Source organism: Sphaeramia orbicularis, chromosome 15, assembly GCF_902148855.1.
Source record: "Sphaeramia orbicularis chromosome 15, fSphaOr1.1, whole genome shotgun sequence".
Taxonomy (NCBI): Eukaryota; Metazoa; Chordata; class Actinopteri; order Kurtiformes; family Apogonidae; genus Sphaeramia; species Sphaeramia orbicularis.
In genome coordinates, this window is record NC_043971.1 from 32,315,322 (window position 1) to 32,329,338 (window position 14,017).

General features: G+C 37.2%; 1 protein-coding gene across 1 annotated transcript in view; it reads right to left on the reverse strand.

The window, feature by feature from the left end:
* Window positions 1-8,435: 8,435 nt before the first annotated feature.
* The window catches only part of LOC115433741 (uncharacterized), a 30,158-nt gene continuing 24,576 nt past the window's right edge, over window positions 8,436-14,017 (reverse strand). The window contains exons 8-11 of the mRNA XM_030155205.1: window positions 12,680-12,743; window positions 12,040-12,139; window positions 9,435-9,517; window positions 8,436-8,511 (exon numbers count right to left, since the gene is read on the reverse strand). Coding sequence (XP_030011065.1) covers window positions 9,488-9,517; window positions 12,040-12,139; window positions 12,680-12,743 — 194 coding nt within the window. The 3' untranslated portion in view covers window positions 8,436-8,511; window positions 9,435-9,487. The remainder of the gene's footprint in view (window positions 8,512-9,434; window positions 9,518-12,039; window positions 12,140-12,679; window positions 12,744-14,017) is intronic.

Sequence of the window (14,017 nt, forward strand, 5' to 3'; positions counted from 1 at the left end):
AAAAAGTAACAGTGAAAAAAGTAAAATTCTATTATGATCAGGCTTACATCTACAAAGTTTCCTTAAAAATCTAAATAACATGAACAACTTGAATTGTCATGAGAAAAACAAGTGCAATTTTAATATTTTACCAATATTCTGCCTCATTTTTTATCAGTTTATCATTTACACATGTGCATTACAACCACACAATACATTTAGTAACAGACAGAATATTGGTGAAATTGCATTTACTTTTCTTAAGACATTTCCGTTTGTTCATATTTGTTCAAGTTATTCACATTTTTTTGTAAAAGTATAGTTTGGTAATGTAAAAATTTTCATGTAATTTTACTTTTTTACACCCCCCCCCAAAAAAAAAAAAAAAAAAAAAAAAGAAATTTTGGTTATTATGATAATATTTTACTGGTCTGACCCACTTGAGATCTAATTGGACTGCATGTGTTTGTATGTGGAACCTGAATTTTGATGCTGTTGATTGTTAAAATCTTCAGTGTAATTTTTGCATTTCACAAATTCTTCCCACGGGCCGGATTTGGCCCCTGGGCCGCATGTTTGACACCTATGACCAAGACAATACATTCATTCATTCATCTTCTGAATTCGCTTTATCCTCACTAGGGCTGTGGGGGGTGCTGGAGCTTATCTATGTGTGAAGGCGGAGTCATCACAGGGCTGAAATATAGAGATGAACAACCAATCACTCCCACATTCACACCTGTGAGCAAGTTTAGGTTGACCAATTAACCAATTGTACTTTTTTTTTTTTCCTGTAGGATACATTCAGGTGTCATCTGTTTTATTTAGACCTGGAGATCTGGTGGTCCATCTTTAATTTTGATTGTTTTCTATTTTAATTAGTTAATATTCATTTGTCCCCTCCTGCTTATGCTCCATGGGTCAATATTTCAGAAAAAAAAGTTAGACTGTACAGTAAACAGCAAAAGATAAGTAGATTTTCAGTGCCATTATTTACACATAATAATAATGGATTAGATTTCTATAGCGCTTTTCAAGGCACCAAAGCTCTTTACATTATCGATCCATTATTCATTCACTCACACATTCTCACTCTGGTGGTGGTAAACTATGTTTGTAGCCACAGCTGCCCTGGGGCAGACTAATGGAAGCTGATTTGCACCAAACGGCCACTCTGACCGCCACTGAATATTCATAGGCATTCATACATCAGTGTGAGTGACACTGGAGGCAGGGTGGGCGAAGTGTCTTCCCCAAGGACACAACAGCACATAACTAGGACAGAGCAGGATTCGAACCACCAACACTTCAGTTACTGGACGATCTGCTCTGCCTCCTGAGCCATGGCTTCCCCAACATGTGTGTCAATTTAAATGATAATTTACAGAGTTGTTGTGACCAAATTTTCAGTACCAGACTGAAAATACATACATTTAGCCCATATTTCATGGAGGTAACATCACTGTTCTATGTCCATAATCTGTTCTGTTGTGGAATATGATAATTTAAGTGTTGTGATGTGTATCATGTGCAGCAAAAGATGCAGTCCATTAAGCTATGTCACACAAAATTGGGCATTACTTTGTTGTTACCACACCCAGCAATTTTCCTGGCACCTAAAACCATCTTTTAAATTGATAAACATCATATATGCAAATAATGGTATGAGTCTAATAGGATAAAAAAAAATGTCTCTTGTCACTAAACTCAGTCTCCTTTGTGTTTTATAATCATGTTCAATGGGGCAGGCTAGAAGTGGTAAGGCTTTGGCTCTCTATAGAAAGTTTGGATGTCACATTTTTTTCCTGACAGACATCTGTGGTTGAAAACTTAAAACTCTCAAATTAGCATTTTGAGCAACACTTAAGAATGACTGTTTATTAAGTCCGTAAGCTAGTGGTTAGAATGATCTCACCCCTTTTGTCCGAATATGGTCGCTTCTTCATCCCAAAAAGTCAAAATATCAAACAAAAATGACACCTATCATGATTGTCACTAATAACAGCTCTATCTATTATCATCCTTCTTGTTTTTATTGTGACAAATATTAAGATATACGTTTGTGTTTATCTACTTCATAAAGATAAGTATCTTTAATTGCTGCAGTTGGTCTGAAATGGTCCTTCCAAAAGAGGGAACACATATTTGTATTAACTCTACATTCACCACCATAAAGGAAAAGTATTTTTATCTCTACAACCTCTTGGCTGAGGATCATGTGCATCCTGTGCTCCATATTCAGAGGGAAAAGGCAAAATAAATAGATTGAGTGATGCTAACTCCAGCTTAAGTCTACTTACTTCAGCAGCATGTTATTCATGTGACGACCAGTAGCAGTCCACAATTTGACGACACTGTGGAGACTCTAGCGCTGGCATTCAGAATTATTATGCATTACCATTATGTATTATATCTGTTTGTGGACCAAGTTCCCCTTAACTAAACATCCCAGAATAGCCCAACCACAACCAGAACAACCGCAAGCACTAATGAGGGACTTTCAGAGCCACCTTGGGAGAGAAAGTAAAATTTCACTGCAAGATATTGCCAATTATGACGCACTGAGCCTTTAAATGTTAAATTATAGTAAACCAGAGGCAATTCATTAATTATTTTCATACAAAATCCAAAAGAGAGTACTACATAGAATGGCTTTTAGAGAGTCCACGACACTGTCAAGGACTACTCCTTCTCCTTCTGTGGGCGGCCATGGCTCAAGAGGTAGAGCAGTTCAAATCCTGCTCTGTCCCAATCATGTGACGTTGTGTCCTTGGGCAAGACACTTCACCCATCTTGCCTCCAGTGTAACTCACACTAGTGTATGAATATGTATAAATGTTCGGTGGTGGTTGGAGGGGCTGTTTAGCAGGGCAGCTGTGGCTACAAACATGGTTTACCACAACCAGAGTGTGAATGTGAGAGCGAATGAATAATGGATCAATAATGTAAATGTAATGTATAGAAATCTAATCCATTATTCTACAGATTTGATCGAAAAATTCTGAGATACCATCTAAGAATCAAGACAGAGTCACTGGATTCCAAGTACATACAACAAGACACAGCAGTTGACTGACTAACACCAGGAAGTCTAAGTTCTTATGAAAGAATATGGATGTTACAATCACTGGTCCAAGTGTCCAAACGTAATGACTTTGATCAAGTTCATCATTGGCTTAAATATCCAAAACATGGTGATGCATGGGTTCAGTGACCACGTTTGTACTCTTCTCCTACCTACACTATGGTCTGATCTCCCCCAAGGGCAACAGGCTGCTCTGGCCTCAAACCGGCACCACGAGACAGAAAACATGTAGACAGAGAAAAAATGGTAGACATATCCTGGGTGCTTTCTCATAGGATATGTCATCACAACCCATTCATGACTCGTGGTCTGGGCACCTGATATTTACAGAGAATAGTCTAACATCATATTTCTCTAACAAGATTATACACTGAATATAGCAGATCACTAGACCTTGAGCCATTTGTAATTCTGTATAATTAAAATGTCAAAAATGTGTTGTTATTGCCTCAGTCCTTCATCCATTGCCTTGGTCCTCCAAAACTGAAAAACCCTTCCTGACACCAAAGAAGTCCAACTCTGGTGCTAACTGACATCAACTTTCAGCCCAACATGGCAGAGACATCGCAAACACAGTTTTTTCCATGAAACACATAGTTAAGGCTCACTTTTCTCAGTATTTATTGAAGTTATTTGACAGTAGCAAAGAATACAACAATATAGACCAAGAGTGTGGACAGAGATGAAACTGTGGACCTTTTTGAGATGCATTTTTTAGTCAAAAACAATGAAAAATAGCTTTGTTGGTGTGCATTCCTGTCACAGAGTGAGAGTGAAATAACTGTCAGTGCAATATGAGGTCTTTGGCACCATAGCATGATGGTCTACATAATGGTATCTGTGGGTTTGTGAAGCAGCAGCTCATTTTCAAGTTGTTTGGACCAGAACTGAAAACACTGGAGTCAACAGTTATGATCTGTGAGGATGTTTGAGCTGAATTTGAAATACACATCCTATGAAAATATGAGATTATGACGGACAGTAGGGGGCATGCCTCTCATCCAGTAGGACTGTGGGTAGGGGGGCATGGTTTTGCGTTTGTCCAAGGCACTTGTTCCTGTGTCGGTGTTGGTTCGGCGGTTCAGGAATTAAGCACAGGTTCACCTTCAGCTCCTGTCTTTTCTTCATCCTGTCACAAGATTTACATTTATGTGTGAAATGGGGTCCCTCTCCACCAAGGTCTATGGAAATAGCCATGTTTCATTTCACGATATTACTAACAGACAAACAGAATGATTACATTATGTCTTTTGTGCAGGTAAATGTGGAAGAAATAGAAGATCTAGCTTTCTTCATACACTTCTGTCTGTTCAGATACAGCACTTATTGTATCTGTGCTGCTGATAGTCCGATGTATGTAATTTTCTACAAAATACAGGGTGCCATGTTGCACGTTTGTTAATTAAGTATAATAATGGAAGATAAATGATCTTCACTGCAGTATTTTATCTCATTATGTTTCATGTGAAGCCAAATGAAAAGCAATCTGTTTTTCTATTAATGGTTATATGCAAAACATGCTACTTTAATGTTTGATTTTGAGGTGAAATAAGCTAAAAACGTTCCTTGATTCTGCTTAAGTGGAAAAGAGCACTCAGCAATTACAATGGCAGTCGTCCTCTTTTTGAAATACCCCTGAGATGAGATTGCCTCCTCTCTATCTCTGCGCCCAGACACACATACGTAGACACAGGCAAACTCTCATCACCATGGTCCCATCTGTGTTTTGCCAAGGCTACCTGGTCTGGTTTAGTCTAATCTTTTTTAGAGTGTGTACGCTGCAGGCGAAAAGCCACAGATGTCTGTGCAGGAGTCAGTTCACTGAACTGAGTCTCGACAGGACAGTCTGGGGGAAAAAAGAATAATGTCACCGGGTACTGCTGTATCTTTGATTTCTCTATGAAGAGTGCACTGAATGTAAAGAATTATTCAAGAACTACTGTATGACACACATGTACTAGTGCTTTATGTTGTCATATACAGGTGAGAGTTGATTTACAGTACTAATGTGTGATTTTGAGTTTTGCATTGCTGCTACGTAATGTTTTTGTTTTTGTTTGTAAAGTCAGTATTTAAACAAGTGGTGTCAGGCACAACAAACCCCGCCCCTCGCATGTATTGTAGCTTATTTTGGCATCGATCCAACTGATGTGATCACGTGTATGTGTGTGGTAATGTCAGCATATCAATTTCCTCTAAATATGTGCCAAATTTGAAGTAAATTGGAACCAAATTTATGTTTTTATAGACGTGAAATTTTGCTCATTATATGTAAATGGGAGAAGAAAAAGATTTTTTAAAATTCATAAAAAATGTGGACTTTGACCTACTTTCTCAAAATGTAAACACAAGTATTCTGGGTCACTGGCAATCTATAAACCAAATTTGGTATGAATTTAATCAATAGTTTTGCTGCTACAGACATTTGAAATTTCGCCTTTTATTAAAAAAAAATGGAGCAAAAAAAGATGTTAAAAATTAAAAAAAAAAATTCTATTCAAATTCAGATTTAACTAGAAAAGTGAAGACCTCCGCCAAGGCAGATCAGTGGGTCCCCGTGCCCCCCCCCGATCACCACCAAAATTTAATCATTTCTTCCTTGTGCCAGTATCAACATTTTCTGAAATTTTCATTCAAATCCGTCTGTGGCTTTTTGAGTTATCTTGCACATGGACAGACAGACAAACCAACGCCGGCAAAAACATAACCTCATTGGTGGAGGTAAAAATTGAACAAACAAAGAAACAAAGAAACAAACGGAAACAATACCCCTAGTCTCCCCTTTGGGGGGGTGGGGTAATGAGAAAATATTTGAATTATATATTTGTTATATTCATAGCATAATTGCCAAAGTCATATTTTTGGCCAAATTGAGATATTTGTATAACTTTACTCTCCGAACACTGCTGCTTCATTTTATGCAGATATCTCAATATGGCCAAAAATATGACTAAGGCAATTATACTATGAGGCTAACGATATGGAGAATTTATGAAGTAACTATAATAGAACACAAATGAAATTTGTTTCGAGGTAAAATTTTCTGCCCTGTTTCTTTAGGCTAATCACATTCTTTTAGCAATGGCCATGAGGCTAGATGGCTCAGATAACATGGACGTCAGTTAAATGACTAATGATTTCACAGTTTCAATCAGTAACTTGGCTTGGAGGTTCACAATTAGCCCTCATAAGCTCAGCTAGTGTAGCTTTTAGAGTCTTTTCTAAGCCAGACATATCAGTTTTCCCCACAGGGGCCCCTGAATCAGTCAAGGCCACGCGTGATGCTGCCCCAAGGACCTCAGAGCACATAGTCCACATTATCCGGAGACAGCAATGTGACATACAGACACATGATGCCTCAGAGTGAGAGAGGATGACTGACAGGAGCCCCTCTCCTCGGATTCAACCCCCTGTCAGTCTGTGCTCATCCTCTGAAACCAGTCTACATGGCAGGAGAACAGTTCTCCCATGTGGATTCTTCTTTTAAATGGTCTTGGTGGGTACTGGCATCGTTGAAGTCAGCAGATGCAACATGAACAAACTGACTTTTTTGCCGCAACTTGCTTGTTATTGGCTGTAATCTCACATTCTGGAGAGCAACTGAGCAAGTAATCTATCCATTTACTGCCCATTTAATCTATTTTTTTTTGTTACAGAGGCTCCTGAACATCTTAACAGGCTCCTATCTGATCCTCAGCTGCAGTATATATCTGTATGATTCTGTACATTGACCACAGATCTGCTCTGTATGTCCTTCCCATGTTCTCTCCCCATCCCAGCAGGCTCTGCGTAAATGTCACATATGTCAGTCACCTTTACAGGCTATATGTGGACCGTCGTCCCAGGCTGTGCTCCGAAGTCTCCTCTCTTATTACAATGTCATCTCTGGTTTGGAGCTGGGTGACAAAGGCTCCTTTCACAGGCGCTCCATGTCTCCTGAGTTCGATTAGCTTGGAATTCCACTGTTCCGGATGGGAGGTTCCTTGTGCCTGGAGGCAGACGTGAAACCAATGACGAAACACGGCCTCCCCTCTCCATTTTCTAAACACCTACTGTACCAATGACACGGTCAAGGTGCTTTGCTCAAAGCACTGAGATTCAATTTCCGAGAAAATTATATGACACAGGACGTCCTTGAAAAACTTTTATTTCATTGTGATACATAAAAGGACAATTATGTTTTACATGAGCAATCAAATTGTTACCACTGTAATGAAAAAACAGTAAAATTATATGTTAATGTCAGAGGAAAACAGACTAAATAATGACATTTACTGTGATTATATTACTATATTTTAATCTATTCTGCATTTTTACTCATTAGAGGCTGTTACAGGCGCAGTAAGCTCTTTACTATTAGCAATTTCAACCAAATTTCTGCTTAAAAGATGCTTTTTTTTCCAGATGAAATTTTTCTTTGTTTGTTTTTCATCTCAGGCTTATCCTCCTGAGACCCAGGAAAGTAAATGTTTTGGCTTTTTTTATTTATTTATTTATTTTTATATTAAATAATTGATTGGAAAAAGCATAATACAACAGTTTTTCCAGATAAAATTTTAATTTTGATGTTATTTTTTTTATGGAATGTCCTTTGCAGTGAACAGGGTTTTTTTTTTAAGTAAAGCTGTGAAACTCTTGTTCCCTACAGAGGACAAAAATAAATGCATTGCTGGATCTCAGGAGGTTATTAGGCCTATAAATTGTATCGTTGTTTAGAGATTCTGTCATGGCCTATAGTGATACATCCAGGGTCCACCCCCCACACCCCCCCTTCGCCTGTTGGTAGCTGGTATAGGCTCCAACCCCCCCACTACCATCATGTGGTGCAGAAAATGAATGAATGGATAAATAAATGAATTAATATGTTGAAATTAGGGTTAGCATATTAAGGTAAAGTAAGTTAAATAGGTGTTTTTACCATCACCTTCTGTGTTGACAGATAGTTAACAATATCTCCTTCATCATAAAAGCTAAGAATAGAGAAGAGTATAGAGGTGGGGGGAGGGGGGTATTTATTTGGTTGTAATCCTCAACTCCTCCACTAGATGCCGCTAAATATTACATACTGGTTGCAGGTAAAACTCATGTTAATAAATTTTTATCTATAACAATGCTTCTTAACTTCAACAATGGCATTTATGAATATTTAATGTCACCTGAGAAATGTCTAAGAATTTCCAACACTGTTATCAGGGGTTTGAACAACATGGTCTGACCATCAAATACAGCTTATTTATGTTACATTGGTCTGACATTGGTCCACTTTGCCTTTTACTTCTGATGACAGAACTAACCAGAAGTTTCCTTCTTTCTGTGACTTGGCTCGGTTATTCACAGCAGTCTGTCAACGGCATCAACAAGGTGACTTTTGGTTTCACCCTCTTCGTGCTCAGTCAAGCAGCAAATTTGAAAAAAAAAAAAGACCTGAAGAGAACTGAATGTAACACGGCTAAAATTTGCTTAGAGGTCTTATTTATGTCTTTGTGCATAAGAAATCAATATAAGTGAATCCCCAAAGGAACTTTGTGTTGGTAAATGCAAGTTATGCAAATTTACAGGATTTCAGTTCTGTTGCAACATGTTGATGGTCATATGAACTATGTTTTCAGCTCAAAAATGTCCAATTTCATCACAATTAATGCTATATTTTCATGTCACAAATGGCCAAGTTATATTTTAACTGAATTTACCTGAAAAACAAATATTCTATTCTTTTAGATTCCCCAATTTTTCTTACAAGATTATATACTACATATCACGTTTTATTTTTACAGGTTGAAATATGGAGTATGGTGCTGATCCATCCTGCTTATGTTACACCGATACATACATTAAGAATGTCACATGTCACTTTTGAAATCAACTGTTTTCTAATAATAAGCATTTCTATTGAGAAATAATGATTCTATATTGTTATTTACTCTTTAGTATGATGATAAACTATACAATAAATAATTATGATACTAGTTTTTGCACAGAGATCATTTGTGGAAACGGTGACATGGCTGCTGAGCATCAGTATGATGGGATCTGTAACAACCATGTCACATCTGTCCACTGCCACATTTTGTGTTTCTGTGTCAGCTGTTATTGTTTTAGATCCACAATACTAACATTTAAGTACTGGTACTGACCAGATCATCATGGGTAATGTCACGTCCGTCCACCAGCAAAAGTTTTAACATACACTATTCAAAATCCAATATTTCTGACAATATAGCTTCCACTGTCAAATAACATCAGTCGTCTGTGCACAAATGTATTAGCATTATTTCAACACAGTTCTATGCATTTCTTACAACTTTTTTTTTTTTTTTTTTGACAAAAATGGCCACTCATTTGACCCCCTCAGTAAATTTTAGCCAAACACAAAGTCTCACTCAGGTTGATGTCATCAGCGATCTGTTTATCTGCACCTTACATTTATCTTTGGAGAATCTGGTCCAGAAGTTTCTGCAAAACAAGAAAATAGCAAGATAACCAATTATTTTCCTAAAAAAAACCCACATCTATTTGCACTCAGTCCTCCCTTTCCTCAATCTCTTAAGAGCAGTTCTGCGTCACACTGGAGAAACTCCTGCTGCTAAATTGGCTTTCAGTTCCATCAGCTTCACCCCTGAGGTGACCAAACCTAGGTAGGGGAATAATTCTAGCTTACTATCTGACCAAACACCCTGCTATGCAATCACCCACCTCATACAGTACTACCCAACAGCTGGAATCTCATTTCAGCCAGAGCTTAAAGCCACCAACCCTCTACCCTGCACAATCAAAACCCAACTGTGAGGCTTCACCTCTCAGTGTGTGTCGCTGACTTTGTGACAAAAAAAGTGAAGGCTGAAATACACGCACAACTCAGTGTTTATCTGGAAGGACCAAACTCCTTTTTCTCCCAATCGCACTACGGTTCAGTCTGACTAATAGCTTTATTTGAGAGATGGCAAGGTCAAACTGACTTAATAAATATAACATAACGGCTCCATTTCCTCAAGAAATAAAATGATTCCTTATATACTGCCATTTTTTGACACGACATATGGCCATTAAGCAGGTGTGCAGTTCTGATTCCTTTTAAAATGAATATCTTTATGACAGAATAACTAACTGGAAAAGAATCGTGACATGGCATCGCTTGCCTAAATAGCAGAAAACAAAACAGAATCTTATTTATATCATGAATTGCATCTCAGTAAACACTCTCTCTCCCACACACAATCTGAACCTGTGATGATTGTGTAATTATCTGAGACAGGAGACATCTCTTCATGTGTTTCACATTTCATCTGACTGACAGTGAATTCATTGTTGTGGTTTGGTTATAATGGGAGCGAAGGCTACAATAAGACTGAGTAAATCTGACACTGCACATTCAATATCTATCATTAATTTCCACATATTCATCACTCATAGACAACATAGCTTATGTCTTTTAGAGCAATTCCTATTTTTAGTGTATACAGCACCTGGACTGTGTTGTAAATGCTGATGTTAATCTACTGTGTTTCAGTTAATTTAGATTATCACACAAATAATGAATCATGCTAGAATAGTTATACATTCATGGATTGAATTACAAGAACACACTTCAGTATTTTTTAATCAAAGCAATTTCATACCACCTGTTTTATAAGAAGAGTCAAATAAATCCAATCGATGAAGGCCCATTTATTTAAAAAGACTCCACTGAGATAAATGACAAAGAGGAGCTGCCTAAAGCAGTCAAACATTGACCTCTGCTGGACAAAGATAGAACCAGGTTGTATTTATGTGAGCGTGTAATGCTCTCACACTGAAAAGCTAATATGAGCACAAATAATGCTCTTATGTTGCAGCTGGTCAGTTATGCCATCTTAAAAAATACGTTAACAGAGGTTATATAACAGTCCCTTTGGGGAAATGTACCTTTAATACATTTCTACAATACAGAAGACATGGAAAAGTAAAGAAGTAACTATGTCCACAAGTGGCCAAACAGTCTATATTTGTTCACTTCAGCTATATTCAGTTTTGACATTTTGACGAAAGAATGTGATTTCTTCACACAAGCCTGAAAATGTCAAGTTTGAGTGGTGTACATGTCTACTGACTCAGGTTTTTCTATCAGCAGTGGTTTTATGCAGAAGTTACGTTTGTGAAATACCCATTCAAGAGGTACACTCGTATAGTTTTGCATGCCCTAAAAATAATAAATACGAGTAAAACTGAAAGATAAAAGCTTCTAATGCAGGGGTGTCAAACTTATTTTAGTTCAGGGGCCACATACAGACTAATATGTTATAAAGGGGGCCAGACCAATAAAATAATATAAATAATAGGATAAAAACTGATAAATAATGTCAACACCAAAGTTTTTTCTATGTTTTTGAGTGAAAAAATGTCAAATTCCATAATGACAATGTTTACATCTCACAACTCTACTTGAACATGACATTAACAAATATGAACAACCCGAAAATTCTTAAGAAAAATAAGTGCAATTTTAGCATATATTTATATATGTGCATCATAACTTACAGATCACAGTGGATCTACAAATACACAAAACATGTAGTAACAAATAGAATATTGGTAAAATTCCACATATTTCTCTTAAGACATTTCAGCTTATTGAAATTTTTTTGTAAAAGGCTAGTCTTTCAATGTAAACATTTTTGTGTAATTTTACCTTTTTTACACTAAAACAAAGAGAGAAATTTGTGGTTTTCTTTATTTATAGGTTATTATGATAGTGTTTTACTGGTCTGGCCCATTTTAGATTGAACTGACCTAAAATGATTTTAACACCATTGATTGTTAATATCTTCAGTGTACTTTTTGCATTTCATAAATTCCTACTAGAGGCCAGATTGGACCCTTTGGTGGGCCGGTTTTGGCCCCCGGGCTGCATGTTTGACACCTGTGTTCTAATGCATGTCTGGTAATGAATCAATGGTTTGAGATATGACCTATGTCGAGCTGACAGGAGGAAGCGCTACCTTTTTAAAGACCTCTGCTCGCAGTCTGTTGGTTTGCGATACAGCCCTCTTTTTCTCCTCCTCCTTTTTCTTTGTCACTTCCGGCAGCTTGTTGTAAATCCTGAGGAGATAAAAAAAAAAGGCGAATTCAAACAGGGTAGAGGAATATGGCATTAGAAATCAGAGGGTGGCTGAGCCAACGAGCTGGCATATTGGAGGCATGGTATTATCTGGTGAGACCACAGCCTGCAAAAACCTGGATCTACTGATAAACAGGTCTCACACAGACTCCTTTTTCACTCCCACAACTATAGCCAATTTGTTAAGAGATCCTCCAAGTCAGATACTGTCGCTTTTGAAAAAAAATTACAATGGGCAGTCATCATCTGATCAGGTGCGCCTTTCCAGATAAGGCAAAGGGAAAAAAAGGCATAGATAAGGTATACACAGGGTGGCTGATATCACCTGTCAAGACATTTGGACATCAAACATCTTTTGTATCCTTACAGTATGTGGGTGTGTGAATGTGCAGTTTGTGCAAAATCCTGCATCCATGCCAGATATGACAAGCAGGTTTGATGGATTGTGCTGAATAAGAAAACAAAGAAAGGGGAGACACAGAGTGACACTGTCTAATGTGGGTATAGTCTGGAGAACTCACCGTCTGGACCTCAGCTGCATCTCTCTGCCTGATATAGACCTCTCTCTAGGCTTGAAAAGGTTATCTAGGACATGCACGCACAAACACACACAAATACACACAAATACACACACAGAAACACATAGGAATGATAAATAAGAATTAATATGGAAATGAAATCGTGTATATGTAAATGAACTATGAGGGCTGTATGTGATCTCTCTTTTTCAGACAGTTACACAGCATTGACGCAAACACATTTTACACCCACACATACAATACGTTGCTATATCCGGTCTTATTAATTAATTCATTAATTAATAAAACTACCGAGTCTCACAAAAGGAGCTGAGGAGACCTGTCAATCAGGCTCAGTGACAATGAAACTTTCACACTGAAAGTTTCTTATTGGTTTTTCCCCTTAATTTTGTTTTTATTTATTAAAGTTAATATGTGTATTATGAACATATAGGGGTCAAAACAAGGTATTTGAAATCTTTCTGACGGGACATTTTAGAGACCATGAGAGAGATTAGTGTTGCTAAATGACCTACATTTTAACTTTTAAATTCATTTTTGTTCTAGTTCAGGGGTGTCGAACTTATTTTAGTTCAGGGGCCACATACAGCCTAATATGATCAAAAGGGGACCAGTAAAATAATATAAATAAGAGGATAAGAATTTATAAATAATGTCAACTTCAAAGTTTTTTTCCATGTTTTTGGGAGAAAAAAGTAAAATTCCGTAATGAAAATGTTTACATCTACGAACTGTACTTGAACACAACATGAACAAATATGAACCTGAAAATTCTGAAGAAAAATAAGTGCAATTTTAAGAATATTACGCCTTAGTTCATCTTTAATACATGTGCATCACAACTTACAGATCACAGCAGATCTACATAAACACAAAACGTTTAGTAACAGGCAGAATATTGGTACAATTCCATATACTTCTCTTTCGAAATTTCGGGTTATTCACATTTTTTGTAAAAGGATAGTCTGTAAATGTAAACATATTTGTGTAATTTTATTTATTTTGTTTTTTACACTACAACAAAGAGAAAAAATTGTAGTTGTCATTATTTATAGGTTATTATGATAGTATTTTACTGGTTCTGACCCACTTGAGATTGAATTGACCTAAAATGATTCTAACATCCTTGATTGTTAATATCGTCAGTGTAATTTTTGCATTTCACAAATTCATTCTAGGGGCCAAATTGGACCCTTTGGCGGGCCGGTTTTGGCCCCCGGGCCGCATGTTTGACACCTGCGCTCCAGTTGGACCATCAGGGATTATCCAAAGCAAGGAGCTACTTTATATCGAAACAAATGTTGGAATTGCAATTAAAGT